Genomic DNA, 26825 nt, shown 5'->3' with positions numbered 1-26825 from the left:
TGCCCAGGCATGATGAACTCCTGTCCCCTGATCGACAACCGTGTCACACCATGTTCTCTTTCCAGCATAACAGCTGTTTCCTGTTGTTTGGTGCTTACGGCCTTTAAGAAGCATTTTTCTACCTTTTCCTGAAATCAGATGTGCAGAGGCTGTTCAGTTGCTCCTATTTAAAGCTACTCTGTGTCAGCTGAACAGTAGTTCCTGCTCCAAGTAAAGGTGGGGTCAGAGAAACACTCTTAAAGGGGGTACAAAATGAATCTGAACCTAGGGTTTGGATGTGAAATGCAAGCCAGGAGCTCTCAGGCTTGTCAGCAGTATGTCTACAGAAAAACATTCATGAAAGCAAAGTGAAATAGGGCATTGATACCAGTGCAGGTATTTTTAATAAAGAATTCATTCTTCACTCTCCTTTTTCTGGCCAAATTTCAATGTGATCAATGCAGAAGAAATACATCTAGTCAGTGCCCATCTGAATAAGTTTATTCAGGAAGCAAATTTGTAACAGGATTAAGTCACCTCTGCCACAGCCTGCAGACCTTCTTCACTGGTCTCCTTCACAGTACTAGAGTAGAACACCCAATAAATATTTATTCCATTTATAATAATGCTCTGTATTAAATCACAGCCCTGCCCCTGTTAGTTCTGATACAGATTTACGAATAGCCTGAGCAGGCACGAACACTGCAAAAGGCTTAGTCTCTCTTCAAGGAATATACAGCATTTTACACAGATACACTATGTACACAAACCCATGCAGCCCGGAGCCCCTGGGTTGTGCCAGTAGCTGACAACGCCAGCACCATTCGGATGAAAGGAGTTCAGACAACAGCTTCCATCTTCCCCTGGTGGCTTCACAGGAAAGCATTAATTGTTCTGTGTGTGGGTTTTTTTCAGTTGTACATGGAAACATCACGATGAACCATTTAAAAAAACAAAACACTACCTGCTTCTGGTATTAAAAGAAAAGCTCTCTACTGTGCTGGTGTAAAGCTTGACAGACTTGGACACAGGAGATCTGAACTGTCTCTTTTTGTCATTGACAAACCCCAGAATCGATACTGCGTTCCTGTGCTCCCATCTCTTCTCTTGACAGGTGAACAGGGAGGTGGTGCAGGCTCCTTCAGGCATGAGCCCAGGCTCCAGCTGTCACTGTCAGGTCCCTTAAACCTCCCCTGTAGTCTTCCTTAAAACTCCCTTGCTGAAACTAACCCTCCCACCAAGGGCAGTTCTTGCCTGAAAGGCAGGTTTAGTTGCAGGATGTCCACACGCAGTTCATCATTGCTTGCACATCCAAGGGATTTGCTCTGCTGCTGCTTCAGGGGACTCTCGCCTCCCCCTGTGGCTTGTTTTCTCCTTAGAATTAGGGCTCTGGCTTCAGGGCAGTGCCAGCTGATACCTCGCTTGCTGATGTGTGCCAGGAACTTACACCAAGGGCACAGGATCTGAGAGTCTGTGCATCAGATACGCTCCTTACCAAACTGGGAGAAAAGGAAAGTTAAGCAATGGAGAACTAGAACCCCTAGAGTCCAGAAATTCAAAACAAAGCATGTTTATTAAGTGGTTTCCTTTTACTTATTTCTCCCCTTTTTTTTTAAAATAAATAAAACCTTCAGACACATACAAGTGAAACACACCATCCTTCAAAGTGCAGTTACATTTCCACCCCACTCCCAAGAATCACATAAAGCTTTGTCAAGTAACCAAAAAGACTCAGAAGGCAACCTGCGGTCCCTTCCCCTAGCCACGAGCCTGCAGGGGCGGCCGTGCTGCCCAGCTCGCCAGGAGCCTGTATCTTGGGGCTGTTGAAGATGACAAGGCCGGTTTCAGATACAGTTTGCAAGAGGCAGGCTGCAGAAGAAAGTAGGAAGTTTAAGATACGTAGTATGAAACAAAAACAACCTGTTCAGAGTCCAAAGAGTTCGTTACCAGAATAAGTTAGTTACTTTGGGAGCCCTGGAAGGAACGAGGCCAATGACGGTCATGAGTGATGGATCAGAACCGCTGCTCAGGCTGCTGGCAGCAGAGTCTGCGATAAGGGATTAAATCATTTTGCCCAAAGTTAGGGAATCCCCTTCCCCCCGGCCTGCACCTGGCCCAGGTGAAGTGCCAGCACCAGCTGCTGCCCCGGATTAGTTTGAGTCTGCCTGTACTCCGAGCACACCAAGTAACAGAAGAAAGAGAAGGAGAAGATGAGGTCTGATACTCAAGTTCCGTCTGATGAAATCCCTCTTTCCTGATGTCTTTAGGACTCTGTTCTGCCCAAGGGCACTGAGCAGAGGTGTGGGCACATACAAGTCAGTTAAGTCCTTTCAGGCTCGTAGAAAATTGCCGTAAGTAAGATTTAGCGCCACTTAAACTACCATGATTTTGACCTCATCGTTCTCATCAGCACGATAGAAGAAGGGAATGCAGGGGTTTTCCAGCAGGGAGCCCAGCCTCTCCTGAGGGTTCTGGATTTCTCTGAGAAGCTGCATTATTTGCTTTGCTGTAGGGTCCTCTTGGCTTGGCTGAGCAGCTTTACTGTCAATAGGGGCAAAACCAGATTGATGAAGAGCAGCAGCCTCTTGTTCTGCTTCATCTGACAAATTCACTTCTCGTAACCCTGCAAGGAACACAGACAGGGCAGGCAGGTAACTCTTCCCGTCCACACACGACCCTGAGAACACGGGTTATTCCATGTTACGGAGCAGGTCCTGGCTGCAGCTTACCTTCTCCATCAGTAGCGTTCAGTTCAATGCGCCTCTCCGCTGGAACTACGCTTTCATTCTGGCTCGCCAACAGCTCTGGGTTTTGAGCAGCCGCTACGTACTTGCTGTACCATTCGTTTCTTTCCCTGACCAGACGCATCACCAAATCCTGCAGTTCCAGTAGTTTCATCTGCACCAAAGGAAAGGAAAGCCTGTGAAATGTGAGCACAAACACCGCGCTACGGTTTGCAGTCCTGCCTCTGTCACAAAATTAGCAGCTTCAAAGTTAAAAGCTCGCGGAAGAGCAGCACGCGAAGGTTTGGACTGTGCAAGTGCTCCCCGGGCCTGCCCTGCTTGCAGGAGCAGTACAGAAAGGATTCCTTGCCTTCATCTCTTCCTTATCCTGAGCCAGTCGGCTGATGTACTCCTCCTTCTCCTGGTGCCGCTGTTTGAGGATGGCCCTTTGGCTCTGGTATAATGCGATGTATTCCCCTGGAATACAAGAGAAGTGTAAGGAGGGAGCGTTGGCAAGATCAGGGTACAAGCCTTATGGTGAGCATACAACTATGTGGCACGAGGATCCAGCGAATCCAGCCCTGGACTGGAGATCCAGCCTAGTGAGGCAGCAGAGGAGACATGAACTGCTTGGTAGAGGGAGGACTCCAGCTCCAAAAGCTGTTGGGGACCTTCTGTTCCCCAGATAAATAACGCTCTGAGCAAGCTTTAGCGTGTGCTGGTGTTGCCTGAACATACCAATGGTGTCCGTTTCCCCAGACAGCTGTATACAGCGATGTTCTAACTCTTCTAGCCGGTCCTTCAGATCAGCTTTCTCACGCATCAGGTCTGTGAAACGGGACTGAACACAAAAATTGGTATCAATCATCTGAACTGCTCACGTACAAAGACTACCCATGTTAAAGACAACACCCTCCATTCACACCAGTCTGAGCCTAGGGAACAAATCGTGCTGCCTTTACAACTTGTCTCCAATTTGATGCTAAAAAGGAACAGAGAGGAGAGAGCTAGAAAAGGTGTAAAAAAGCATCTCTGTGTTTTGGGAAGCAGAAGGGCTGATGAAACAAAGTGCCTTTTAACCTTCTCAGTGCTGGGACAGCACAGCTCTGGTCATACCTGGCTCCAAGACTGCAGACCACCTGCTTCATCCCAGCAGGGTGAAGATACTCAAGTCTGGTTTTCAGCTATTTCTTTAGAAAAAGACCACAGATCAGTGTTAGGCCCTTACACTCAGTCTTTGGGGGTGGGAGGGGAGTTACTGCTGCAAGCTTTCCTGTGCTGAGACAAGCAGTGATAAGCTTTTTAGGAAGTAGCTTATTATTATGGAACATTGCTACTTATTCCCCTACAATGTGTCTGTGTGTGCTGGAAGAGGCCGATGCTGGATCAGAGTCTGAGGAGATCCTTTGCTTACCTGTAATTTCTCCATGGCAGTTTTCAAAGCCTCGTGAACCTCCACTGGAACAGTATCCACAGTGGAACCTGGAAGGGACATGTGTAATTTAATTCCTCCCTGGACATGATGCGCTCACAAAACCTTTCAGAGGCCAGAGCAGCTGGCGGGGGCATGCCTCCGTATTCACACTGTCCCCAAACTGCACCAAATTTTTACCTCCACCCAGCGTGATGTTATGTTGCTGCTCCTGCCTCAGAGCTGCTATTTGCTGCAGGAGGCTTCTGCACTGCTGTTTCTGAGCAGCCAGCTGCTGCCTCATGTCTTCTCGCTCCTTCTCCACCTGGGACATGGCAGATGTCAAGAAAGCAACCTGAGAAGAATTCCAGAGTGTACACGTTAGTGCTGCTGCTGTGTGAAGCACCATCAGTGGTGCATGTTGGGACAGGGTAACAGCTCACCCCTTTTTATTTGTGGGTACAAAACCAAAGTAGTAAGTGACTGCCCTGGAACTAAATCAGGCAGCAACTACTGCATCTTTTCTCACTCCCAAGTAGTACAAATATGCAGGTTAAATACTAGCTCCCATGATAGCTGTTTGCTTGCAGTATTTTTCAATTATGACTGCACTTACAGAAAAATCTAGTAAATATTCGACACCATTTCCAAATTACCTTCCAAACTAAAGAGAACATCATCCTTGTAATTAGAGAGCTACTCTGCCAGCTGAGTTGTCTTCCTAGTTAAAGCCACTGCCAGACTTCCAGCCTATCTTGCAAGGATGCTGCAGAACTCTTGGGTTTTTGCTGCTATGCACAAGGCACTGTTACACTTCCCTCATTACTGCACCTCAGCTGGCAGAGATGACAGCTGATAAACAGCCTACTCCATGCACCCAACAGAACCTCTCTGCAATTTAACCTGCCTCCTTTCTTAAATGTTTGTATAGAACTAAAACCAAAGGCTTTTCTACCCATTAAGACTCACCATTTCTTCATGGCTTTCAAACTTCTCTGGGATCACAAATGAAGATTTCTGAATTTCTTCGGTCATTGCTTCACTTTCAACTCCGTCTCCTGTAAAAGGAGGAAGGTGAACAAGGAGGTGGTACAGCAGAGAGCCCAGCTCTACCTCCACCCTGGAGACCAGCTGCAGCTACTCACCCTCTAGTCGGTGCAGAATCCTGCCATCCAGGTCTGCTGCTAACTGACTGATCTGGGCCTGCAGCTCTTTGTTTTCCTTAGCTACAGCTTCCAGACTTTCCTGCAAGAGAGAAGCAGAAGGTCACTGAAACTTGTGCAAGCCAGACTGCAGATGGTCACTACATCTTCAGGTAGCAGTGTCACACACACACACAAGGATTGGTTCTGCTCCGGCCAAGTATCGTTCAGCTGTAATCGCACAGGATGTAGTCACAGAACCCCAGAACAGCCCGGGTTGGAAGGGACTGCGAAAGATCACCTGGTCCAACCTTTTGCTTAATTAATACTGAATGTCATTAAGCACTTTTCCTCCCATCTTTCCACTTGCCCCTTTTTCCCATTACCTTGGTCTGCTGTAGCTCTTTGAGGTGCATTTCCACTGTCACCTTCCCCTGCACCTCCTCGTGCTGTAGCCGGTCCATCAGCTGTGTCTGAAGCAAGTACTGTTTGTGCAGTTCCTCCTTGTCGGCAGCCAGCTGCTGGTACGCCACGGTGTACTGCTGCAAGTGGCTGTAGTACTGATCCCGCTGCTCCTGCAGACCCCGAGCCTCCTGTGTTTTCAGTTCCAGCTAAAATAACAAGATGGAACCGTCACATCAAACCATTTCTGCCAGAAAAGCTGATCCGTGTGACATGATCTAAACTGTCAACATTGCCCCAAAGCCACCAACTAGGCAGGCAGCCACCATCTGCCCCCACATGCTGGTCCCCCACATCAGACAGCAGACGATGGGGGAAGGCTCCCAGCTTGATCATTACAATACCAATTTCCATCCTCCCATCACAGTTTGGAAAGTTGCCAGCAGTTTATACTAACTGCTACGTACTTGCCCTGCCATCCCGCCGGCTGTTGCTTACCGACTCTTTGAGCTCCCCCAGGTTCTCCTGCAGCTGCCCAAGCTTCTTGGCCAGCTCCTTCTTTACATGTTGCTCTGACTGTAGGGCACTTGTAACCTCCATGTTTTCATTTGTCTGCAAGACAAATACCTCACTATAAGGAAATTGCCTCGACCAACATAAACTATATATTCACAATAAACCATGTTCATTCCTGATACAACAGGGTGCCATCCCTTGTGTTATTCTGGGGTGTAAATAAGGGCCATAAATTGACTGTTCAGGGCAGTAAATAACTTACAGAAAGGTTCAGATGATGGGAGAAGAGCAAGGAAAGGGCCAAGGGAATCAGGGCTGGGACAGTGCCAAGAAGAGGCCTGGCATATCACACAGCCTGTCAGCTCCAAAGCAGATGGGTGGTATGAATATCCCAAACAGAGCCAACAGACATTCAAAAACAAGGAAGAGGAGCTCAGAAAGGACTAAAGAAAAATCAGTGGCTAGACCATGTGTCAGTTTGCCAGGGCCCCAGAGGGGAAGCTGTTACACTGGAAGAAGCAAGAGCAAGGATTCAGCTCCAGGATGGATAAGAATGACAGCAGCAGGAGAGAAGACTGCTGAGAACTTCTTCCTCATGGGCAAATACAGGGAACAGAGAACAGGTATCTCCAAAGGTAAAAGGGCAGGAGGAATACCCGCAGAAAGAAACAGCCTGACTGCCAGGGGATGAGAGGGAAAAGGAAACTGCTCTGGACAAAGGTTCATCTGCCAGAGCACCTGAGGGAGTAAGAATTACAGGGAACCTCCTGTCAGGGTAGTATGTATCACAGAAGATGGAACAGACAAGAGACAGGTAATGCTTCTGCCAGTTTTTCATATCTGTGCTACAAAAGGATTGGACCAGTGAGGGAAGCAGTGGGAAAAGATGCACGAAAGAGACGTACCAGTTTGACAAACCCATTCTGCAGCTCAGCCAGCTGCTCCTTCAGCTCCCGATTCTGGCTCAGTGCCCTACTGATGGTGGCCTTGTCACTCTGCATGTCCTCCAGGATCTGCTGTCTGTCCACAGACTCCTCGTTGTAGCGCTGCACAGCCTTCTCAAGCTCCAGCAGCCGCTCCTCCTGCTCCCGGTTGAGGTGGCTCAGCTGCTCGTTGTCCCGGACCTGGGCCTGGTACTGCCCATGCAGTTCCTCCTTCTCCTGCTGCAGCCGCTGGATCTCTTCCTGCAGGCTCAGCTCAGCTGCTGTGGGCTCTGCTGGTGAGGAAGGCTCAATATCCATGGGCTTAACTGCTGAGGAAATGGAATCAAAAGCAGCTCAGTCAAATCGCTGTGTAAGACACATCACGCTTACTTACACAAAGCATACCCCAACCTATAGGGCTCTGTGTCCCAGAGGGGATCACCAGCTGCAGTATCCAATCCTCACTGCAGGGCACGGAAAGGAACAACGGAGCAAAACTACCCCAAAACCAAGCACAGCATCCTGCCACGTGCTGCCAACTCCCTCAAGCCCTCGCAAGAGCATCCTGCCTTCCCAAACTCCTGGGCCAGAGGGGCTGCCAGTACAGTCAGGCAGATGCTAAGGACACAAACAGTCTGCTGGTCATTAGCTGAAGTAGTTCACTTGTTGGTTCCTAGGATGAAAGGTTTCTTAGGGACACCAGGCTTTCAGCTGCCTTCACAGCTTCAGAGCATCAGACCTACTTGCTCCTCGTGTACAGAAGTTCCTGCACAGCGGCGACAGTGTGGTACTCTGCAATGTGAAGCCCCACTTTGGAAGCCCTACCTGATTTGCTCAACAGCTCTGCAACATTGGCTTCCAGCTCCCGAATTTGGGCCATGTGCTTCTCCTTCTCCTCTGCCATTGTGTGGACCTGCAAGGTCACACAAGTGAAAGTTAAAACAATGTTCACGGTGCATTTCCTCCTGCCTGTGTTTGTCAAAAGCAGCTGTGATACTGCCCCTGATGTTACCTGCTCCGAGAGCTGCTGTACCCGCTGCTGCCAAATGCTCCGCTCCTCCTTCAGTTTTTCTACATACTGATCTCGTTCTGCCTGGAGCTGGTGAAGTGATTCTGAGAGCTGTTCAAAATCAAACACAAAGAAAATTGTATTGGCTAAATAAATTTGGCAGTGACTGCTTAAGCTTGAGGAAACCAGTGTGAATGCAAAGCTCAGGCTACGTTCTTCTGCCACGCAAGTTTCTTTACAGACATCAAGATTTGGATCATATTTCATACAACCTCTTACCTGAGCAACCTGGGTTTCCAGGCTTGCCTTCTCCTCCAGTGCCATCTGCAACTGCTGATTTGCATCCAGACTCCCTGCCTGATTTGAGAACTGCCAACAAAAATCAAAAAATTATTGCAAAATACTAATACTCAATTTCTGAGTAGCCTTTCCACTGACAGTAGCCTGCCACACGATCCATGTCGTAACCTTCTACAGTACTTTAAAGTGCTCCAACTCACAGTTAAGTTCAATGAACAAAAAAAAAGGACAAAAATCAAAAACCATAGATTTTTAGCCCTGTAAAACAGGCTGAACAGGACAGCTCCTCCCTACCAATTTTATATTTACTGCGTTTTTTAATTAAGAAAATAGGCTTTAATCAAACAATTTGGCTCAGAAACTTTGTGCATTTCCAGAGTCTGTATTATACAGCCAGATCAGATGGTATGAAAGCTCGTGACCTTAAAAGTTGTCAAACATGTCAGGAATTTAAAGCCAGTGTCAAACATGTCAGTGGGCTAAGTAGCAAGGCTGGTTCAGTTGACACAGTACTTTTCCCAGGAGAGCAGCAGTTGGCTTTATTTCAAGGGTAACTTAAGCCACTGTCTAGAGAAGGGGGGGAAAAAAGGTGAAAAAAAAAAAGGAAAAAAGCATTTTTTACCCTCATAGGCTCACCTGAACACTAAGCTTTCTCTCTGAACTGTTAACAGCTGGCTTCATGCATTCCCCTTCTAACTGGCTGCTTCTCTCAACTTTCCCCAGCTGACCTACAAGTTGTCATTGTCCAATTCACCTCCTGCTGCTAGGGTGGGTACAAACACCACCCCTACTCGACTCAGCGAGACTGCACAACCACCAAGTAACCAAAATGCTGAACAGACACAAGCAGGAAAAGTCACCATATTTTCACACTTGGTATGTTCAGTCACCCTCTCATACTGTGTAACGTTCTTTTAGCAGACCAATGTCACAATGTCTTTCAATCTACTGCTCCAACTCACAGAATCATCTAGGTTGGAAAAGACCTTGAAGATCATCTAGTCCAATCATTAAACTCCTTAGAATATAGACTGTTCTGTTCCTCAGAGGCCTCAGTGAAAGCCTTTCAAAGAGGATGTCTTGACGGGATTTTCTGCTTTCCTTTAAAAATAAGAGTTAAGTCTTGCCCCCCACTGTCAGAAGCAAAGTCTTACAATGATCAGTGAGATCTACCTTCACATCCCAGAAGTGTTATGGTTACCTGTTGAATCATCAGTTCAGCCATTTCCAGTTTCTTATGCAAATCCTCCATATCCAACTTCATAGCCGAGTTCTTGGAAACCAGGGAGTGAACCTTCTCTGACAGCTCTGAATTCTGCTGCTTTATTTCCTCACTACTTTTGCTGAAACAAGCAAACAATTAAAATGGCATCACTTTATGTACTATGGGTCTGCTGATGTCCATGTCATGAATTTACAATCCAGTTCTTCATAGCAGCTAGAATCAATAGAAACTCACATCTAATGACTTTTTTTTTTTTTTAATTGAATAGCCAGCCTCCCAAGTCACCACCTGTGGTCCGTGTCCCGTGTTATGTTTTGTGGCTCTACTGAGAAGAGTAGTGTTACTCTGCAGTAACAAGCAGAATGGACTTACCTTCGTTTGTACAGTTCCAGTTTCAAGTTGTCTCGCTCCTTCACTAACTCTTTATTATGCTGGAGAAAAAGGAAATTATTGATTCATCTACTGACTTTAGCCAAACAAATAAAATGTTAAAAAAATACTTCATTTCACCTTTAGCAGATCAGCTAAAGTGGAAAAGGTCATAACTCTGTCAAAATCCTCAGGGTAAGTTTGCTTAGAACCTCCTGAATTTGCCAGGAATAAGTCTGCTCAGTCTTTTCAAATGTGATGCTACTAACTGAACATGAGGTTATTTCTGCAAACTTTTGGATGAACATCAATACTAAAGTGTCTGTTTGATGGAGACCCTCCTGGGACAAGGTCTCAGTCAGGCTTCTGTTGTGTGGAGCTGGCAAGACTAATGAAGTAAAGCGCCAGATCTGAAGACAGCAGCTGGACCATATGATTAGTGGTCACAGAAGCCTGAACAAAGTTTGCCTTGATCATGGAGAATACAGGGCTTTACAAGGTTAATTAACAATTAACAAGGTTAATTTCTGTCTCTTCTCTAAGCAGGGACTTACAGACACTGCAGTAGTGTAGTGACAAGCAAATAGCCAAAGGCAGAGCTGCTGGTTAAGCATAAATAGAGGTGACTCTTACCTTCTCTGACTGTTTTTGCTGCATAGAGATGGAGGACAAAGTACGTTCTAGCTCTGATACCCTCTGGCGAGATGAATGTAAACGAGCAGCAAGGTTTTCAGCTTCTCCTGAACAAGTCAGAGCACAGTCAGTTGAGGCTAGACCACACAGAGCTTTTTGGAACTGGCTGAACAGCACTTTCTACTTTGTCAACAAGCTTTTAAGGCAGCGCAGCGCTTTGTAAATCAGTAGGCCTGGTTTCACTCCTGGCTCTACAGGTGATTCACGAGCAACTCCAGGCAGTAAAGCTCTCTATAACTACCTTCCTCACTTTTAGAGGGAGATGATGAAACTTCCTTTGCAGAACAATAGACAATATGTTGTTTGGTTGGTTTTTTCTAATAGAATAAATTGCTCAAATTTAGTTCAGAATGAAAGGCTCGGGTAAAACCTACATTAACACAACAGCTGTGTGGGAGGGAGGGAGGCCAGAGAAAAGGGAACAAAGTTTTAAAAGAATCAGAATAAAGTCAAAAAGGAACAGTCTGGGGTAGTCACCAGGCCCAAACAGAGCTGACAAGACTTTAGTGATGCACAAAAGAACTTCAACTGCCATGGGATCAACACGCTCCCATCTGGGGGCAGCTACGATGACAGAAGCAGTGGCAGTGCCAAGTATTGCTCATTAAGGAGTCGGTGTGTGTTGTGAGCTGGCTGCCAGCAACTATCATGCCTGTGACTTGAAATCCACAGTTTAACCAACAGCTTGAGCTGGAGTGCTCACAATTACCTGATTTCTGCCGTGCAGCTTGCTGAGTATGTCCAAGGGCTGTTTGCAACTCAGACTTCTCAGAAACTAGAATTCCAATAGTCTGGATATGAACCTTTGGGAAAGAAAAATCAGCTAAGCACAAAATGTCTTTGCTTGTAATTGCAACATCACTGTTGCCACGGAAGGATTAATTCAGTAAAGGTAAAGAGCTCTTGCAGTTAAGTACAGTCTGGCTGACTGACTCCCAGTTTTCCTGAAGGAATGAACTCATGGCTTCCAGGATAAAGACTATGAGTGGTCAGGAATCCAGAAAACAGCAGAAGCCAGGTGATATTACTGTAATGGAGGCTCTGCCTTACCTGTAGCTGTTCCCTCAGCGCTGCTTGCTCTTTAGAAAATTTCTGTTCAAAATCCTTCTTTTCCTGTATAAACAAATGATGCCTATTCAGCACAAAAATGTAAATAGTTAACCCTTGTTGTTTTATGTCAAACTAAAAAAAGCACTGATTTACTGGTAGTACTTCCAGCATCTAAACCAGTATTTTTAAAGACATACTTCAGTTTTCCATTATTTGAACTATTTATTATTTACTATTTATTATTTATCCATCCTAGAATGGCAATGACAGCATAATGCAAGCGTTGCTAGCATAAATGTGGCAATGTCTGGAATGCAAGCTACTGCCAAGGACTTCAACTGTAATCTCCTGCCTCCACTGCACTCCTCCAATACTTGAGCATTTAAATATTAGCTTTTGGCAAAATAAGAACGCTACCTGCCAGGCCTAACTCATGAAGTCAAAATATTCAACGTTATGCTACAAATGAAACTGAATCTAAGATCACATATGCCTGTGCCACAGTCCACTATGCTTTCTGCTCACAGAAACAGATACCTATTTCTGTATCTATCCAAAAATAGGACATGCTTTACCTTCTCCAGCTGATTCACTGCTTCTTGGTTCTGCTGTTTCTACGGAAGAAAATTGATGTGGCAGTATTAAGAGAAAATACTCTCATACTGCTGAAACACATTTTCAATTTAATGAAGTAGATACATGCCCAATTAATGCAAACAGAATTTCCATTATCATTTCTCTAGAAGACTGGGAAGTTTGCCTTAGCTATTAAAAATAAGAGATCTGGGGCTCCCTTCACTAATATATTTTACATGCCAGATATGTTTTTCATTGCTCAGTACATTACCACAGTTCTTCCCAAATACCACTACTGAAACCCCTGTAGGTCGTATCTGAGCATCCTCCAACTTCAGTTAAACTTGCACCCCACATCTATGAAATTAATCGTGGTAATCCTGATGTATTAGGATAATCACCAAAAATGCTTTTTTTTTAAAAAAAAAAAAAAAAAAACACACAACCAAACCTCCAACAAAAACCACAGTCTTTTCCTTTAACCGAGACCTTAGACCCTTATCCCACTTAACAACTGGCCTTTAAGTCATGCAGAGCTGCACTTATGTTGGCAGGCTTCTGCAAAAGCAGGTACGAGAGCGAGCTGAAGCCAAATGCAAAGAAAAGGGATAATTCTGTCCTAGCTAATTTCAATCTTATGGGTGAAGTGTCCCTTCCAACTTGAGATATTCTATGATTCTAAGTATTTGGAGATTTGTTGACTATACATGGTGCATCTCTAGATAGGAGGTGAGGGAGACACCAGTGGCAGCTGTCTACCCAGGCTGCCACACAAACTGTGCTGCTGCATTTGCCATTTGCTGTTGTTGTCCCCCTGGCAGTTTTCTCACAGATGCCTCATAAGTAACTACATAATTAGTACTTTTTCCCCTTCCCAAAGAATGAACATTGGCCAAGCTGTTTCTTTACTACTACTACTACTTCAGTGCATTTTGAAACATGACTACAGATGGAAGGGTGATGAGTTATAAGTTTTGATTCTAACAATGCCAGTGCACAACATAACCAGGAAAAGCAAAGGCAAGACCACAAATGCAGCAAAGGCCCTACATAGTTCCAGGCAAACAGAAAAGCAGGCAAACAAGGAGAATCTCGGGTGGGCAATGCACTATACCAGGTACCTCTGCAGCCCAGCTAAAAGAAAAAAAAAAAAAAAGAAACAGAATGGAACAAAAATAACCCAAAACCAAAAATAAAACAACAAGAGGGGTCATGGGGTACACAGGGAAATGCTGAACTTTGGGAAAAGTGTAGTTTTAGAGAGGAACAAAATGGGTAAAAGCATTGGACACAAGAAAGGCTCTTTTCAGACTGAAACAAGTCCACTTAGCTGCATTTCTTGGGGTGTTAAAGCTGAAGGCTGAAAAGCAGCAGCGGGAATCCATGCAGGCCACAGCACAAAGCAGTTCATTCATCGTGCCAAGAGAAGCTGAGGATATGATCAGAAACCACCCCAGGCTCTCTCTTAGACCTATTGCTCCCACTCTGCTGGTATATTTAGAACAGCATCACCACCTGCAGAAACAGGTTTTCACAGTGCTGCCAGCACCAGAATTCTGTATTTCAAAGATTCAGACCAGGACCAGAAATAGCTGTTTTATCAGGATGCTTATCATCCAGGGAAAGCATGATGAGATCAACAGAGCACACTTAAATGGAAACAACAAAACTGTTTCTTGTCCCTCAGATGAGCCAATACATTCTCCAGTGGCCTTAGAGTTTGATCCTATTAATGGGTTTTCCATACAGCCCATTTTGTTCCTTACAACAGCCTTCCTTGTGGCACTATGAGAGAATCCATAACCCTGCAGACACCCAGAGAGCATGGAGGAGCAGCAAAGACAATGTCAAACTGGTTGGTTGGATTGTTTCTTACCAATTCCTCTATCTTTGTAACGAGCTGTTTGTTAGTTAGATTGCTGGAGTCCAGGGCTACTGCCAGCTCCTGGTAACGTGTCTGATGGGCACATGCAATCAGGAAAAAAAGGAAGGAGCAGAAGAGGAGGAGGGGAGGAAAAAAGCAATAATTAAAAAGGACAGAAAAATAAATCATTATCACAGTTTGATATAATCAGATTCTCCAAACAAAACAAAATCTAAGGTTTCAACAAAAGCAGCTGGGACATCAAGATACTTTATCCTTTTCTGCCGAGGCTTCATTTTGACAAATGCAGTTGCATGGAAGCTAGATTATCCCCAGTCCTTGAACTGGAAACGCCTCTGACACCTGCCTCCTACAGCTGATCACAACTACCCACCTACAGCACCAGACGACCCTAGACAGCGATGTATGTGAACTGTGCATTCAGTTAGGTCTCATTAACACTGCTGTAAGCACAGAGTCCAAATAAGTGCTCAACAGTAGCAAGTAAAAAAAGAAGAGGAAAAAAAAAAAAAGATAAGACTGAGAAAAACTTACTTCCATTTCCTTAATATTTGTGGAAGAAACAGCACTTTCCCCATTCACATACGATGTAGACTAGAAGTAAATCAGTCAAATAAATCAGTTTTAATCCCAAGGCAACAAATCACTATTAAGTAAGAACCGACTATCATAATAATACTTCTTATAGCACCTTTCACTTCAAATTACCACACACAGGCGCAGAAAACATACTTTCCTGGCTCAGGATAGATGCAAGACTCCCTCTGTGACAAGCTGATATGAATTATGCAGATTGACTTCAGATTCTTTTACACTAAATCAAGAATACGTCTTTCCATGAATACATGCTGTTCATTCATCCCACTCTACTTTTCTTCCTACTGCTGAAATTTCACATTCCTAAAACAGGATTTTTTGCTTCTCAATGCTTAAATATCATCTTGTTTAGTAGGATGACTGCAGACACCTCTGCGATTGAAGAGTGTTTTCTTGACCTGACTGCTTAAAGCTCCACATCAAACATCAAGAGAATTAATAGGACAAGTGGATCAAAACGAGGCCGTACCTGAGAAACCAGGCCATTGAGTTGTTCAGACAACTGGCGGAGACTCTCTGTTGACGAGAAAGACCTGAGAACAAAGAAAGACCTTGCGATGAAAATTTCTCCCAGAGAACTGCCCCAGTCAGAACAGCACTGGGGAGGAATAAAACCTTAATTTGTTGAGATCCTGTTGCAAAGCTGTTTATCAAACACAGACACTCACCTGTTCTCATCCAAAGCATTTTTATGATCTTCAGCTTCATGAATCTGTGGATGGAAATACAAAAACTTACAAGCCTGTAAAAGAAGATGGGAGTCACATTTGTGAATGTGTCACTAAGACTTGATTACATCTGGGCTCAGGTTCCCCAGCACCTGTAATTACTGCTTCCAGAGAAAGATGAACTTAAAACCACCAACTCAGTCCTGGCTTACACATAATTTCTGAGTGGTGTGAGCCCAGGTTTCTTGGAAATGGAGAAACTTAAGTGTTACAGGCTTTATGTTTGCTTTACTATTTATCAATATAACCAACACTTTGCTTTGCTGGAAAAAAACTTCAACTGAATCTTAAGTAGTGAAAGGAAACACAGATTGGTCTGACTGGAGACCTGTCTTATTAAGGGTACTTTCTGCTAATGAAATAGGAGAGAAGGGGAAGGAAAACAGCTTTGGAAGACACAGGGGCACGTGCACGCTAGTACTCTCCCTGCTCTCCCAGACAGTGACTAGATGGAGAGTGGAGAATGCAGTATTGTTAGCAGGAGAAAATCTGAACTAGTCATGTCATATTTATGCAGATTGTCTTTCTCAAAAAAAAAAATGTGGTATGGCTAACCAATATTCAATGGCAATATTCATGATAATTCACAAACCTGTGTCAGCTGCATGCTCGCAGGAGCAGGCAGAACAGAACCACAACTAGGTAGACTGTTGCTGTTAGATAGCACAGGGACATCGGTAGCAAGCTGTTCAGCATTACGAGTGGCAACATCACTGTCAAAGTATGCCTGTCACAAAACACATCACAGGAATTACAGCCTTCATGCAAAATGAATGAAAGCACACATGAACGCATCACCTTGTGATCTGCCTGGGAAAACTAGACAGATATGAACAATCAATCATTTAGAAACATGTGGAAGGGAATCTGTGTTCTCCCCAGAGCAAACAGGTGACTCCATCAGCCCACGATCAAACACTGTCCCAGACCTGTGCCCTCTCAGAGCCAGTCTGAAGAACCGGTGTCCCATAATCAAACTCACTTCTTTAACAGGGGGCAATAACAGCACCCAACTCTAAGTTCACACACTAGATTTACTGCAAAGGACTTGCCAAAAAGCAAGCAAGGGCAAAGCCAGATGGTAGTCACTCTGCTTTGAAAAGCACTACCTTCAAGATGTGCCTGGGGAAAACACTGATCGCTGTTTGCAAATAAGATGGAAAAGAACAGGTTAGTGACTACTTGAAAACTGGGTTAGTCAAACTCAAATGCTCCATCTAAAACTCAGTGAAATTTGTGGCACGCCATGAACCGCAAGTTTAGAAACAGGACATTTATGAACAGGCCAAACTCCACATGGCTGGGAGCAGGTGCCTGTGGCTAGGAATCCCGTGACTACAAGCATCTAAATAGAAAAGAGAAGGGCCAAAAAACTATTTCTGGACAGCGATGCAAGTTCTCATCCAGCCTTTGTGGGAGGATGAATAGCATCTGATGACACTTCTACCAAGCCACAGTGAACTGGACAATTTAATTTATCTTGTACAGCATCAGAGAGCCGTAGAGGCCCAGAGCAGTGTTCTAGTGTTTTATGGCAATTTGGTTTATTGCATCATCCAGCTTCAGTTAAGTCACCATTTAACAACACTAAGCAAGCGAAATCACCTGTCAACACTCAACCCCACCAATATACTGCAGCTCTCTGCTATTCCATCTGAAAGAGCTCCCTCTTACTTCAGTCACTTCCTTCTTGGCACTTCACAGGAAACAAGAAATCTCTCTCTTGGCATTCCCTGTTTACCTGCTCAGCACTTCACTCATGAATCAAGCAGCAAGGAGAATACAGTAACAGTGAAGACAGATTTAACGAAAGCAATAAGCTGGAAGACTGCAGAGGGAAACAAATAGAATTTTCTCAATTTCTTTTTAGCAGGACAGATACTTGTGCTCTCAAAGAGCCACGTATGTTAGGTGCTTATAGGAAGGTCAGGAATTCCCTTACTTCTTCCAGCTACAGGTTACTTCAGCTTTATTGGTTCAGACACTCATCAACATAGAACATCAGATGGACAGGAGGAATACCTTCCCCACTACCTCTCAAAAATGTTTCCCTAATTTCTTCTGATCAGGACATTCTTTTTGCTTAATGCTTCAAGATGCAAAAACCAGTAACGTGCCTTAACCACAAGAACTCCTTCCTTCTTCCTCCACAATAAGCAGTTTTGAAATATTTTTTTTTAAAAAGAACAAACTATTTGAAAAGCTGAATTTGTTGGAAACAAAAATAGTTAGGAGCAAGACACTTCTGTGGAAATTATGCATTGTGGGGCTCTAATAATGTAGAGTAAAAAGTTAGTAATTCTGCTCAGCTTAGCTTATAGCAGGATCCATTTGCTTTCACACAAAGGCTCCTATTTTGTTGGGTTTTCTGTGTTTCACAGCCAAGAAAGCTGAAGAGGGTGAGATGGGAGGGGTCTGCCTCACATTAAGACACCAATGGCAGCAGTAGCTCAGATGCTAAGGATCAGCTTTTCTGCCCTATTAGCGTCAAGTGAGTTTCTGAACAGCATTTTCCTGACTCAGGATTTTTACAAGACAGCAACTGGAAAGATAAATCTTTCTTTCATTAAATATTGCAATTAAAAATTAGTTTTCAAAATTATTCCTAAAACCACAGACAAAATAATCCACAAATTCCATAACAGCCAATCAGATCAAAATGTATCTCTGTGCTAAAGAAACAGAGCAAAAAAAATGGGAAAACAAGAATGCACAGAAGTGATAAATTCTCCATTTTCAGATCAGGACTAAAATTGTAGACACAGGTAGGCCTTCACTGCAAATGCCATCTCAGCGGCAGCACTGGACCACCCATCTTCATCTCACCCTCCAATGTGGAACAAGTCTCTTTCTCCAAGATCCACTTACACTGAGCTTATGAGTATTAACTGAAAACAGTCCCCATGACAAGAGTGAAGCTTCAATCAAAACACATGCTCCTGCTGCCAGACAGGCACACCCAGTAAAAGCTGACAATATGCCTTCACGTCGCTCAAGTTCTACTGATACACAACCTACACACACAAAATTCCAGTTGGAGAAAGTTTCTGCTGTTCACTCTGGGTGTTGGACAAAACAGCTGCTGTATTATCACACCCAAAAAAAAGGAGAAAAGGGATACAAAGGCAATTCAGAGTGAACTCCATTCCATCTTGCAGGTTTCACTGCATCTCTCCGGTGACCCTGGTGATTACTATAGTTATACAACTCTATTATTGCTGGAGACACAGGGACATGCAGTAAAAATAATAATGAGTTACTTTATGACAACCGAATTGAAACAATGGTAGGGAAATAAGCTACAAAAACGATGCAAATGAAAATGAAAAGCAGAGTTCTGATACGACAAAATTGGAAGAAAATTCTGGGCTACAAAATTTGATGTCACTGAGCTTCTATCACAATTTGAGCCTTGTTCAAATAAACTGTCTGAAAAGGAATTTTTAAAAAGGCTGTTTATGTTTGCTCCTGAACACGTTTCTATTGCTTATTGGCATGCTTCCTGCCCTTTCCTCTTCAGAAGCTTGGGAACACGAAGACGCTGAACGCTTGACTCGAAGTATCTGACTTCCTGCCTATACATATTTAAACCGGTGGTACTTGCCAGACTGTACATCACCTGGGCAAGTTTCATCGCCTGCCATAAAATGGATTGGCTGGAATAACTAGGCAGCTTACTCAGGGCAGCTGCTTGCCTGGAGATAAGCAGAAACTTGCCCTTCAGAAACGAGGTGCTAGAAAATACAGCAATGACATGCAGAACTGGAGAAATACAGACTAAGAAGACACTACCACTTCCTAGTGCAGTTTTCCTCAGCGGTTATGTTAGTTTATCGCCTCACCCCAAATTCCTGGTTTTCCTCAAAGCTCAGCTGTCTCAAGGAAGAATTTTTGACAAGGTTCACTTTTTCACATGTTAAGTTTGACACAAACCAGAAAGGGAACAAGCACTTACGAGCAATGGAAATGCATGGTAACAAATAGCTCCATGTTAATAAACACAGCAACAAAACTCAAGCGACTGACAATGGATGTGTCAGGACAAGGCTCCATCCGAAAAAGTCAAGGTCAGTGTAAACAGAACCCGAAGCATGCAGGAGGGAGAGCGCGTCACTGCGAGGGACACGAGCACTGCCTCACCTTCCTCTTGTCCAATGAGGGTATGGCTACCCCATTGGAGCGGTTAAGGTCTGACACCAGCACCTTCAGAATGTTCTGAATCTAAAGGAGGCGAAAGAAAAGGGGAAAGAGAAATGGCTCAGAAAAGGACAGAGAGAAAACGGCAATCAAAGGTAGCCAAAGAAACCAGCATCCTCCAGCTCAGTAGGAGCACACACCTCAAAACAGCAGCTCTGGACACACCCAGGGCTGCGCGACAGCACTGTACGATCAGACGCCGCTTCGGCACGTACCCTGACTCTAGTGTGCACCTTCCAGGAGAGGCAGTTGCTAACTATTGTGGCACACTTCATGTGCTGGTGATACAGGCATCTACGCCATTCATCTATTACACTGGCACAACCCTTCCCCGGCTCTAGTCGCGTTGTTCGGAAAACCAAAGAACAAGAAGGTGGCAAATGATTTGGGAGAAAGAATGAGACACTCACGTTCTCTGGAGGCTGCCGGTCATCGTTGGTGGGGGTCTCGGGTCTACTGCCTTCTTTAGTTTTGCGTTTTTTCTTAGTTCCTGCAGTTGCTCCAGGGCTATTCTTCTGCTGATATTCCTTCAGCTGTGGAAAAAAAGAAGAATCTGAAGTCCGAACACAATATGCCTTCTATGAATATATAAAAAAAAAAAAAATCAAACAACAAACTCCACAGGGTAAAAGGATGTAAAAAGTGTAAAGACAAGAAAAACAGTCTTCAAAAAGTTTGTCCCTCTGGGGGAAAAAATAAAAAATTGAAACAAATCCAGAGAAGCCTAAAGAACTAGTGTAAGGGGTTTATGACAAGAGGCTCAGAGTTGTAAACGTTCAACTTTTGTATACAGCTAATGATGTTCTTGGGAAACAATTTGATACTCCATACTGCAACTAAAAGGAGATTAAAAGAAGTATTTTGCGGGGTTTTAGTGTTATAACTAAGACCAATAAGGAAAAATTAATAATGGACAATTAATCCTGAATGCAAAGTGAAAAAGCAGTGCCTGATAGCAGGATCTTCCACTCTGTGAAAGATTTTAAGAAGGAAAATGACAATCCCCACAGATAACACATTAATACAGGTATTGTAATAACTGTGAAGTAAGAGGAGAAACAATCTACAACTGATTTTTAAATCATATCCACTTCACCCGGGAAAATCTAGTCTGATAAGCTGTAACTTGAAACCTGCTAGGTCTTCCGGCATTTTTGTGTATGTTACTGAACACCCAAACCCCGAACCAAGCGAGTCCCAGGCAGTTATGTAAACTGCCCGCTTCCACCTGCCCCCCGCCACAGCCAAAACACCCCCGCGCCCCCCGCGCCAGACACCGGCACCGGGCATGGCTGCGGCCGCGCTTCGGAGTCAAGGTGGGAAAAAAATAATAAATGAGAAGGATCCCATTATTCGGAGGATTTCAAAATGGAAGCCTGAACTGCTCCAGGACACTTTCCCATTCGTATGACTTTGACACAGAGGCGCATCCCGCCGGGACGGACGGGGCCGAGCAGCCCAAGGGAAAAAAATAAGGGGGAAAAAAAAAAAAGGAAAAATTAAAAAAAAAAAAAGGGGGGGTGGGGGGTGCGGGGGGAAGGGAAAACCACCAAAGCAAGCCAGGCAGACCGCACAGCACCGCAGCAGCACAGGCCCGGCCTCTCCCCGGCCGCCTCCCCCAGGCTGGGGGCGGCCGCCAGCGCCGGACACCCGGGGGCTCCCGGCGGCCCCCGCCGCAGCCCGGTCCGCAGCGAGCGGGGCGGCGAAGGACGGGCCTGCTCCGCGCCCCTCGGGGGAGGCCGAGCCCGGCCCGCGGCTCCCGATCCGCCCGGGGCCCGTGGAAACCGGCCGCCGCCTGCCCGGCCCGTCGCGGCCCACCAGCCCCGTCCCCCGCCGGCCCCTCACCTTCTTCTTGGCCGCCGCCAGCCTGCTCTGCCTGCTGCCGTCCGCCATGTCCGCCCCGCGCCCGGGCCACGTCAGCCGCGGCGGGGAGCGGCGGAGGCGGCCGCCAGGCCCCGCCCCGCCCCGGCCCCTCGCTCCGCTCACCGCGGCTCGGCTGCCGGGCGGGTGGCGGCCTGCGGTGCCCCGCTCTTCCGCCGCGACACCCTGCGACACCCCGCGACACCCCGCTCCGCCTGTGTGACACCCTGAGCTGTTCCTCCAGCGTGACACCCTGCAACACCCGGCTCTTCTGATGTGACACCGTGCGACACCCCGCTCCGCCTGTGTGACACCTTGAGCTGTTCCTCCAGCGTGACACCCTGCAACACCCGGCTCTTCTGATGTGACACCCTGCAACACCCCGCTCCGCTTGTGTGACACCTTGAGCTGTTCCTCCAGCGTGACACCCTGCAACACCCGGCTCTTCTGATGTGACACCCTGCAACACCCCGCTCCACCTGTGTGACACCTTGAGCTGCTCCTCCAGCGTGACACCCTGCAACACCCGGCTCTTCTGATGTGACACCGTGCGACACCCTGCTCCGCCTGTGTGACACCTTGAGCTGCTCCTCCAGCGTGACACCCTGCAACACCCTGCTCTTCTGATGTGACACCCTGCAACACCCCGCTCCACCTATGTGACACCCTGAGCTGTTCCTCTAGTGTGACACCCTGCAACACCCCACTCCACCTGTGTGACACGCTGAGCTGCTCCTCCAGTGTGACACCCGGCAACACCCTGCCCCGCTCTGCTTGTATGACACCCTGTGCTGTTCCTCCAGTGTGACACCCTGCAACACCCTGCTCTTCTGATGTGACACCCTGCAACGCCCTGCCCCACTCCTCCTGTGTGACCGCGTGACCCACTCCATGCTCCTGTATTGACTCAATTGCCCAGAGTACATGCTGGGGAGCTGGGCGGGCTTCCCTCGCCCTTTGTAGGGCACATCCTACAAATCCACATAGCTTTACATTTTGTGTGCGTCGCTTTGATGTCTGAGCTCTGCCTTTGAAGTCACGGTTAGTGCAGGCGGTTGGTTTTTGCCGGTGTGGAATCCCATTCCCAAGTCCTTTGACATTCCAAGTGTGGCAACAGCAGAGCTTGGCTCGTGCGGTCAGCCCAGGAAATCAGATACGGCTCCTGCCAGCGCCTGGCGCTGCACAGGGACACGTTTACCTTTGCCAGCCAGGCCAGGAGAGCTGCGGGCAGGAGGCGCCAGTCCGAGAAGCGTGGCAAGGTTGTGGCAGTGGGGCCGGGGTCTGCGGGGGGCACGGCCACGCACACGGGAGCTGCGCTGGACCATCAGCAAGCGCTTCCTCCGGCCGGGCAGGACAGGCGGGGCAGCCGGTGGCTCGGGCAGTGGCAGCTTCTCCCCTACAAAAATAATAATTGTGTGAGTGACCCCACAGGCCTCCAGAGCTCTCCCTGAGACCCTGGCTGCAGCCCCGGAGGTGAGGTGGCTCTGAGGCATTTTTTGAAGGCACTGAGTGTAATCACCTTGGCTGCGGTAATTAGGATAGTTATATCCTGCCCCACCTAAATATCACCGGCAGCTTCACACGGGGAAGTTTGTTCTCAAGCGCTATCCCCCGCGTCGGGGGCAGGAACAGCGACAGGGCCCTGTCAGGGTAAAACTACAACTCCCAGCGTGCCTCGCGGCGGCTCGACTACAGCTCCCGGCATGCCCCGCGGCGGTGGCGGCTCGACTACAGCTCCCGGCATGCCCCGCGGCGGTGGCGGCCCGACTACACTTCCCGGCGTGCCCCGCAGCACAGGCCGCGCCGGCCCGGCGGGAGGCGGCAGCCCTGGCTGAGGGGGTCCCGCCGAGCGCGGGCCGCAGCCCGCCCCGCCAGCCGCTTCCACCGCCGCGGGCTCTGTCCAGGAGGTAGGAGCCGGTTCCCCGCTACCCCTTCCCCTTCCCGCGGGCCGTGCCCCCGCCCCGGCTCCGCCGCGGGGGTGTCCGGTCTCTGACGTGGCGCCCCTCTGCTTTGCCAGGACCTCCGGTGGCGGCCGGCGCAGCGGCACTGCCGGCTTCAAGTCACCGGTGAGTCCCCGCCCTGGCTGGGGGGGAGGTGGGCCCTGCTCGGTGGCTGCCCCCGGGAGCGGCCTCTGCGGCGGAGGGGACCGGCGGCGGGTGGTGCCCCCCGGCCGCTGCCCGCACCCTTACGGGAGCTCGGCCGGGCTCAGCAGGGAGAATTTTTCCTGGAGGATGAAGTTGCTCGTTGCCTGAGTAGCTGCCGGCCCCGCCGTTTGGCGCTGCGTTGTCCTGGGTGCTTCTCTTAAAGGCCAGATTGTGATTTTTCTTTTTTATTTTCACTTTATGCTGTAAATCTATAAAGTCCTGTAGGACATGATATGGAGCAGGCTAACGTTACATAAACTGACAAGAGCTTCCCCCACCTCCCTGCCCAGGAAATACTTTTTTTCTTTTTTCTCCTTCTCCTAACCACAAAGTATTTTCTGATCAGTGCCCTCCAGCACTGTAGCATCTTATCCAGAGCTGAGTTAGTGTTAAATGTCTTCTGTGCTCCACAGGTCCCATCTCCAAGGTCCTGCCAACCTAATGGAGCCAATTCAGAAGCCCTGAAGTATGAAATCGAAGAGCTGAAACAGAAAGACCTTGCTCTAGACCAGGAAATTGCACAATTATTGTCAGAGTATGTCATTGGCAAGCTCAGTGTTCGCTGTCATGCATCAATTACTTTTGTTTTTAAAACAAAATGTGGTCCAGGAATTAGAGCTAAAAGCTGACCTCTTATGATGCTGTTTTATTGTGGAGTTATACGAGGTTGATTACAGTGTTGTTTTGAGTTATGGGACCTGTTACAGGAGGGAATTCTTTCTGGTTTATTTGGTAAAGCAAAACAAGTTTTACTGGGAGCTTGCATAAGAGGATTTTAACCGTCATACCACAACACATCATGCTACCAGAAGAGCTTGTTCATGTGAGAATTAAAATTGAGATAATTACATGTATGACCTGCCAAATTTAGTCCCAGATAAAACTGTTTCCTTTTTTATTCCATCTTGATCAAGTGTTCACTTGTTTTGTGTCTGAGGTGAGTGGGTTAAACCTTTGTGTTCAAGAAGCAGAGGCGTTTTCCAGGCAAGCAGGTGGCCTGTAGAACACTTTGGCATGACACAGGGTAGTGCAACTGTTTTATTGTGGTTTCTTATGACATGCTGTGGCAGCTGCTTATTTGCAACTGTTTTGAGATAAAATTGCTGCTTGATTTTTAAAAGACAGGGAATCTCTGTGGTTATTCATTGCAAAGGAGTCATATTTTTGAAGGTAATGTCTAGTGCATAGAATGGAAATGGCAGAACAACAAAGGCTGTTCCAAAAGCTTTTTTGTTTTAGCCTCTAGGATAAACAGACTGATTTTTTTTTTCCCTAGCTACAGGTTAGAGATACATATAAATTGAATTCACTACAGCCTATTTCTGCTTCTACTTGATTCTGAGAATTCAGGTGAATTGGGGTTTTTTTATAAGTATTGATGTGGCAAAAAACCTCAGAATGAGGATCTGCTCATTTGTAGCTTTCATGTTTATGACTTGCAGCAACTGTACCTGCTGCCTTAGATTCTGCTTTTGATGTGCCAGGCTTGGGTACCTCAGATATCCTTGCCGTGCTTGGTCAGTAGTGGCAGCACTCGCTCTGCAGCAGCAGCAATCCCTCTGTGTCATCTCTGACCTTTCTGGTTTTATTGTTCCAGAGGCTACAGCCTGGAGGAATTGGAGAAGCACATCTCTCTGCTCCATGAGTATAATGATATTAAAGATGCTGGACAGATGCTGCTGGGCAAGCTGGGTAAGGAAGGGGAAAGCTGTTGAAGAACTTCTTAGTCAACATTTTCATATAGATGGAGAGAGAGAAGCCGCTATGCCATGAAGGCAGAGCTTGTTTTAAAGATTCTTCAATTCTAGGCTTCTATTACCCAATCACTTGCGCAAGCACAAACGCTTCAGTCGTTACTTTCTTGGGATGCTTTTAGAACTGAACATGAAATAATTGTCATTACTGGTATTTTAGTCTGTGTTATGGATTACCAAAATTTGGTAAGTCTTACTAATTTTTTTCAGTTTGGTTCTTCATATGCTTAAAAAAATAAAGTGTTGAGACAAGCAGAGAGCATAGCTGCAAAACCTGAGATTGGTTTCTTAGCTGTGGGAGATTTTATGGGATAGTTAGGGGCTACTGGGAGGAAAACACAACTTTTCTGACTGATATGATCTTTGTTTCATGAAAGCAATGGTATTTCTTTCTTTTCTAGCTGTTATCCGAGGGGTTACTACAAAGCAGCTCTACCCTGAATACGATCTGGAGCTTAACGACTAATATTGAACCTGAAGACTGCCACGTTCTGCAAAAATGGCTGTTACTGGGCCACTGTGTTTTGGTGTCATATCAGTTTAGAACTGACATAATGCGGCCTCAAGTATGTATGTAGAATTGCAACAGAGTGTGGGTTAGCAGCCTTATTTCTGAGAAGCTTTGGAACTTGAAAGTTGTTGAATCTGTCAACTGCTTCTTGCTTGTGGAAAAGGGATGTAGGACTTTGGATAATTTCATCTACTATCTGATCAACAGTATTTTTATTTTTTTATCGGAAAGGTTGTAATTCAGGTTGGTGTTAAGACTCTTTTCATGGAGCCTTTGCTTCTCTACCACATCCGGGGCTATTTGGATACTGAATAGATAGAGGAGGGAGGACGTACAAATGTGCAATGTAATAGCTGCTTTGAAAGAAAAGAAAAAACCCTCAGGAGTAGGGAGGGAAGAAGGCTGAAGTTGTTGTAGTTTGGGGGTTTTGTTTTGTTTTATGATCAAATCTGGGTAAGTCTGGGTGTTCTGCATTTTTGTACTTAACTGCTCTGGTATCTAGAGGTTTTGTATCATTTCTGTAGTAAATGGCAAAATGTGAAGTTGTGTTGAACTGTCTGGTCTGAATAAAGCAGCTATCACATTTCTCAGTAATTCACTTGAAGATCCTATAAAACATCACATGAACCTGGGAACGAATTCTTAAACTATATTCTGAGACAACTCTAACATCTATTATTCAAATGTTTTCTGAGGGCTCTTAATGGAGACCGTGTGGCAGCGCTACCCAGGGATGGGTAGGTGCAGAATTACCCTTACTCTTCTAAATGCAGAGTCACTGTGAAAGTGAGTGGTGTCCTAAACACAAAATTGAGTGCATGAGCGTTTCAA

General features: G+C 46.3%; 1 protein-coding gene across 7 annotated transcripts; it reads right to left on the bottom strand.

The window, feature by feature from the left end:
- Positions 1-462: 462 nt before the first annotated feature.
- Positions 463-21658, bottom strand: GOLGA2 (golgin A2). Of its 7 annotated transcripts, none has more exons than XM_074890927.1 (28): positions 21571-21658; positions 20136-20258; positions 19669-19749; positions 16121-16255; positions 15469-15512; positions 15270-15333; positions 14738-14797; positions 14195-14275; positions 12318-12356; positions 11743-11805; positions 11402-11495; positions 10633-10739; positions 10003-10061; positions 9607-9748; positions 8385-8474; positions 8109-8216; positions 7922-8009; positions 7079-7425; positions 6156-6269; positions 5642-5866; positions 5259-5358; positions 5083-5171; positions 4315-4468; positions 4117-4184; positions 3441-3543; positions 3073-3179; positions 2709-2877; positions 463-2602 (listed from the first exon to the last, which is right to left on the bottom strand). In XM_074890927.1, exons 1-28 carry the CDS (start codon positions 21616-21618, stop codon positions 2352-2354), a joined length of 3153 nt encoding a protein of 1050 aa, XP_074747028.1. In that variant the 5' UTR covers positions 21619-21658; the 3' UTR covers positions 463-2351. The 7 variants fall into 7 exon arrangements, with proteins under 7 accessions (XP_074747028.1, XP_074747029.1, XP_074747030.1 ...); XM_074890928.1 differs by having other exon boundaries at positions 7079-7422; XM_074890929.1 differs by lacking the exon at positions 12318-12356.
- Between the last annotated feature and the right edge of the window lie 5167 nt (positions 21659-26825).

The sequence above is a fragment of the Strix uralensis genome, chromosome 21 (genome assembly GCF_047716275.1).
Source record: "Strix uralensis isolate ZFMK-TIS-50842 chromosome 21, bStrUra1, whole genome shotgun sequence".
In the NCBI taxonomy this organism is placed as follows: Eukaryota; Metazoa; Chordata; class Aves; order Strigiformes; family Strigidae; genus Strix; species Strix uralensis.
Note: the sequence above shows the minus strand (reverse complement) of the source record. Positions and strands in the feature narration are given on the sequence as shown.